Consider the following 6,000-nt stretch of genomic DNA (forward strand, 5'->3'; position numbering starts at 1 on the left):
ATTAATTCAACATTCTCTTTCCCATTCTAACTGAAACCTGAAGGGAACCAGTCTCTTCTCTTGATTTTTTTCTTTCACTTTACTTCCTCACAACCTCCCCTCTCTCTGTCCCTCTCTCTGTCCCTCTCTCTGCCCCTCTCTCTGTCCTTCTCTCTGTCCTTCTCTCTGTCCCTCTCTCTACCCTCTCTCTGTCCCTCTCTCTGTCCCTCTCTCTGTCTCTCTCTCTCTGTCTCTCTCTCTCTCTGTCTCACTCTCTCTGTCCCTCTCTCTGTCCCTCTCTCTGTCCCTCTCTCTACCCTCTCTCTGTCCCTCTCTCTGTCCCTCTCTCTGTCTCTCTCTCTCTCTGTCTCTCTCTCTGTCTCTCTCTCTGTCCCTCTATCTCTCTCTCTCTGTCTCTCTCTCTCTGTCCCTCTCTCTGTCCCTCTATCTGTCTCTCTCTCTGTCTCTCTCTCTGTCCCTCTCTCTGTCCCTCTCTCTGCCCCTCTCTCTGTCTCTCTCTCTGTCTCTCTCTCTGTCCCTCTCTCTGTCCCTCTCTCTACCCTCTCTCTGCCCCTCTCTCTGTCCCTCTCTCTGTCCCTCTCTCTACCCTCTCTCTGTCCCTCTCTCTGTCCCTCTCTCTGCCCCTCTCTCTGTCCCTCTCTCTGCCCCTCTCTCTGCCCCTCTCTCTGTCCCTCTCTTTGTCCCTCTCTCTGTCCCTCTCTCTGTCCCTCTCTTTGTCCCTCTCTCCCTAAACTCTCTTTCCTCTCTCTCCTACCTCTCTACCCAGCTCTTTCATTCTCTCTCTCAAGCCCACGCGGTCTCTTCTTCTCACCCTCATTTTCTCCCCCTTCTTTTCTCTCCCCTAATTTTCCCTCTTACACCCCAGTCTCTCTCTTACCCCCTCTCTCTAACTGACACCCCCCCTCCCTCCCTACCTCCCTCCCTCCCTCCCTACCTCCTTTTCTCTCGTTAGACTAATTCACCCTCAGTAATTAGTCAGCTAGTTAATTGGCTGTCTAACAGGCTGATCAGACAAAAGACAGAGCAGGCCTGGACACAGCAGAGACACAGCAGAGTGTGCCCTTCACATTCTATAGACTCTAAACTCACATTGACTCTCTCAAACACTGTCTTTCTCTCTCTTGGTAGTTGCCATGCACACACACACACACACATACACACACACACACACACACACACACACACACACACACACACACACACACACACACACACACACACACACACACACACACACACACACACACACACACACACACACACACACACACACACACCAGGGGTCATATAGTAGTTGATTTGGGAAAAGTGTGCAATTGTTCTGTCCTGCACTGGAGACCTAGCTGCCCTCCATGCAGCCGATTTCTTATAGAATAGCTCTGTAAAAAATACATCTGATTTTGATATATCCTTGTCTTATTTGTATGGAAGCCGAGTGAGGTTTAAGGTCTGTTTTTCCTGACCTAGAATACATCTACTCCTAGAGTTAAAAGCATGCTGAATCTCTAAAAGTGTTTTGTAGTCGAGGAATAGTCGTTGTGTCTGGGAAACCAGCCCTATGGGTTTATCTGAGAAGCTGAGGTTCCTTAGATCCGTCTTATCGTACACTCATTGTTATTTCTATTATTTAATGCACACTAGCAGTTCCACAGTCTGACAGTTGAACTGAGAATGTTTTCCTGGTCTACATTAACTTTTATTTTCATCTCTGCAATTAGAATAAATCATTGCAATATTTGACATGAAAATGTCCCCTTGGTCTTTTTTTTTATGTCACACTGTTTTATAGTAGACGTTACATTGAACACATGGACATTTCGCTGTGGTGGTCTATGCATTATTTCCAGCTCTTTCATACACTAGGAGAAACACTGACTTTTCTAGAGAGCATGTTATCTGTGCTATGGGAATATAATACATTCTGATATCTAAGCTGGAACGTTATCTGTGCTATGGGAATATAATACATTCTGATATCTAAGCTGGAACGTTATCTGTGCTATGGGAATATAATACATTCTGATATCTAAGCTGGAACGTTATCTGTGCTATGGGAATATAATACATTCTGATATCTAACCTGGAACGTTATACATTCTGATATCTAACCTGGAACGTTATCTGTGCTATGGGAATATAATACAGTCTGATATCTAACCTGGAACGTTATCTGTGCTATGGGAATATAATACATTCTGATATCTAACCTGGAATGTTCCCATCTTTTCTTCTCCAGATATATCTTATGGCAGTTGCATGGACTTAAAATGTTTATATTTGTGTCTATAACTCTCCAAAAATGTTTGAGTGGTTTGTTCTTTCCTATCCAAAAGTTATACACACCTATAACAAAAATGTTACGGATATCTTGTTCTAGAATATCTTCTGTTCCAAGCTCTGGAGCAGGAGTAAGACTGAGTTGTTCCAAGGTCTGGAGCAGGAGTAAGACTGAGTTGTTCCAAGCTCTGGGGCAGGAGTAAGACTGAGTTGTTCCAAGGTCTGGAGCAGGAGTAAGACTGAGTTGTTCCAAGCTCTGGGGCAGGAGTAAGACTGAGTTGTTCCAAGCTCTGGGGCAGGAGAAAGACTGAGTTGTTCCAAGCTCTGGGGCAGGAGTAAGACTGAGTTGTTCCAAGCTCTGGAGCAGGAGTAAGACTGAGTTGTTCCAAGCTATGGGGCAGGAGTAAGACTGAGTTGTTCCAAGCTCTGGGGCAGGAGTAAGACTGAGTTGTTCCAAGCTCTGGAGCAGGAGTAAGACTGAGTTGTTCCAAGCTCTGGAGCAGGAGTAAGACTGAGTTGTTCCAAGCTCTGGGGCAGGAGTAAGACTGAGTTGTTCCAAACTCTGGAGCAGGAGTAAGACTGAGTTGTTCCAAACTCTGGAGCAGGAGTAAGACTGAGTTGTTCCAAGCTCTGGAGCAGGAGTAAGACTGAGTTTCCTGCATGGGGGCTGGGGCTCTCTCGTCTACAACGAGTGTGGTGTGAAGGCACCGACCATATTCTAGTTGCAGGGACCGTTATCATGTCATATAGTGGCCCTCTTTTACAGTTAGTATACGGTCTCTGAATAGGGTTGTGAATACGTGTGTGTGGTCTTACCTGGCGCTGGGGTGGCCTGGTTCCCAGCAAACTGTATGGGGATACACAGATCATTATCAATAGGAAACTTATCGCAGGTCAACATCTCTGGCCAGGGAAACCCGTATGTCTCCATAACGGGGGCACAGCTGTCCCTCACGGCCTCACACAGCGAACGACACGGGTAGATGGGCCTGTCCAGACACACAGGGGCAAACAGGGAACACAGGAACACCTGTGTATCCGCATGGCATCGCTTGGCGAGGAGCGGCACCCAGCTTCCTGCCTGCTGTTTGACCTCGGGCATGGTCTCGTGGTCCAGCAGGTTGGGCAGGCGCATCTTCTTGTAGCCCACGTTGTGGCAGAGGCGTAAATCGGCAGGGATGTCCACACACTGCGGCTCCTTGGTGTAGAAGCGACCGTTGTGGAAGTTGTCCGACTGCCAGCTGTAGTAGTCGTATTCATCAGCGGCCGAGGCGGGGGAGGTGAGGAGGAGGAGGAGGAGGGACAGTGAGAGGGATAGTGCCACGGTGGAGAAGGGGTTAGTGAGTAGTGGTCCCCTCCGTTGCTGCCTGCTGTGGCTGTGGTTCTTTTGTCCCTGTGCCATGTTGCTCTGAGCTCTCAGAGGGAGAAAGAAAGGAGGCCCAACGTGACTCAGGACTTCTGGAGGATAAAGGAAAAGTCTTTGTGCTGAAGAAACAAACTGGTATCCTTTTTTCCTGTCCAAGAACGAGAGTAGAAGCGGAGACAGAAAACAAAAAGAAAGTGTGTATTCCTGTCTTCTTTCAGCAGAGAGAAAATGAGTGTGTGTTAGTGTGTGTCCAGTCCTCTCCCCCCTGCGCTGGTAGAGCTGTGTGTCTCTGCCTCAGTGGTCGTAAGAAGGGAGACAAGGGTCGAGGGTAAGACGAGGGGTGAGTGGAGGGGGAGTGCTGTGTGTGCCTCTTTTCCGTCTCTCTAACTCTCTGTCAAACTCTATCTCTCTATTGCTCTCTCCTTGCAGTTCTGTGTATCTCACTCCACAGCTGTCTCTTCCTCTGTCTCTACCTCTACCTCTCTCCTGCTCTCTCTGTCTGTGTCTAGCAGTGTGTGTGGAGCAGCTACAGTATATCAGCTAGAGGGATAGTTTTTCCCCGTCTGCTGTCAGGCCTCCTTGTAGACTGCCTTCCACTGGCCCCACACAGCTCTACCTCAGCCAATCCGAGACCAGGGGGAGGTCCAGAGAGGGGGGAAGAGAACCCCCCCTCCACCTCACCATCTCTGGTAGACACTCCCTGAGGCAGAGAGAGGCAGGCTGAGAAGGAGAGAGAGAGAGAGAGAGAGAGAGAGAGAGAGAGAGAGAGAGAGGGACATATCCTCCAAACCCAAAAGGCCTGTGGTGTTGATGGTATAATAAACAAAATGATAAAATATACAAATACAATTCCTCCGCAGTATCATTAATAGCAGACTCCAACATTTCTTCAGTGGCAATAAACACACAGATTTCTTTCCTCAGGGCCGCAGAGTGAGCGACATGCAGCTTGAGCCCCACCCTCTTCAACATTTATATCAATGAATTAGCGAGGGCACTAAAACAGTCTGCAGCACGCGGCCTCACCCTACTCGACTCGGAAATCAAATGTCTGCTGTTTGCTGATGATCTGGTGCTTCTGTCACCCACCAAGGAGGGCCTACAGCAGCACCTAGATCGCCTGCACAGATTCTGTCAGACCTGGACTCAGAGTAAATCTCAGTAAGACCAAAGTAAAGGTGTTCCTCAACATCACAGGTAACTTCCACAAAGCTGAGAGAGAGAGAGAGAGAGAGAGAGAGAGAGAGAGAGAGAGAGAGAGAGAGAGATACATAAAAGTGAGAGAGAGAGAGAGAGATACATAAAAGTGAGAGAGAGAGAGAGAGAGATACATAAAAGTGAGAGAGAGAGAGAGAGATACATAAAAGTGAGAGAGAGAGAGAGAGAGAGAGAGAGAGAGAGAGAGACTGATACATAAAAGTGAGAGAGAGAGAGAGAGAGAGAGAGAGAGAGAGAGAGAGAGAGAGAGAGAGAGAGAGAGAGAGAGAGAGAGAGAGACTGATACATAAAAGTGAGAGAGAGAGAGAGAGAGAGAGAGAGAGAGAGAGAGAGAGAGAGTAGAGAGAGAGAGACTGATACATAAATGTGAGAGAGAGAGAGAGAGAGAGAGAGAGAGAGACAGAGAGAGAGAGAGAGAGAGAGAGAGAGAGAGAGACAGAGAGAGAGAGAGAGAGAGAGAGAGAGACAGAGAGAGAGAGAGAGAGAGAGACAGAGAGAGAGAGAGAGAGAGAGAGAGAGAGAGAGAGACAGAGAGAGAGAGAGAGAGAGAGAGAGAGAGACAGAGAGAGAGAGAGAGAGAGAGAGAGAGAGAGACAGAGAGACAGAGAGAGAGAGAGAGAGAGAGAGAGTAGAGAGAGAGAGACTGATACATAAATGTGAGAGAGAGAGAGAGAGAGAGAGAGAGAGAGACAGAGAGAGAGAGAGAGAGAGAGAGAGAGAGAGAGACAGAGAGAGAGAGAGAGAGAGAGAGAGAGACAGAGAGAGAGAGAGAGAGAGACAGAGAGAGAGAGAGAGAGAGAGAGAGAGAGAGAGAGAGACAGAGAGAGAGAGAGAGAGAGAGAGAGAGAGAGACAGAGAGACAGAGAGAGAGAGAGAGAGAGAGAGAGAGAGAGGAATTAAAAAGTGTGTAATGTTTACTGTTAATTTGTATTGTTTTTTTTATCTACTTCACTTGCTTTGGCAATGTTAGCATATGTTTCCCATGCCAATAAAGCCCTTAAATTGAATTGAAAGCAAAGCACAATGTGTTTTCTTCCTGTTTGTTCTACCTCTCTGCTCCTTTTTGTCACACAACTCTCTCTCTAACACACACACACACACACACACACACACACACACACACACACACACACACACAA

At 47.6% G+C, this 6,000-nt stretch overlaps 1 protein-coding gene across 1 annotated transcript in view; it reads right to left on the reverse strand.

Annotated features, from left to right (window-relative positions):
• The window catches only part of LOC115126083 (secreted frizzled-related protein 5-like), a 59,443-nt gene extending 55,256 nt beyond the window's left edge, over positions 1–4,187 (reverse strand). The window contains exon 1 of the mRNA XM_065023053.1: positions 3,094–4,187. Coding sequence (XP_064879125.1) covers positions 3,094–3,679 — 586 coding nt within the window. The 5' untranslated portion in view covers positions 3,680–4,187. The remainder of the gene's footprint in view (positions 1–3,093) is intronic.
• Positions 4,188–6,000: the final 1,813 nt, after the last annotated feature.

Source organism: Oncorhynchus nerka, linkage group LG10 (genome assembly GCF_034236695.1).
Source record: "Oncorhynchus nerka isolate Pitt River linkage group LG10, Oner_Uvic_2.0, whole genome shotgun sequence".
Classification (NCBI taxonomy): Eukaryota; Metazoa; Chordata; class Actinopteri; order Salmoniformes; family Salmonidae; genus Oncorhynchus; species Oncorhynchus nerka.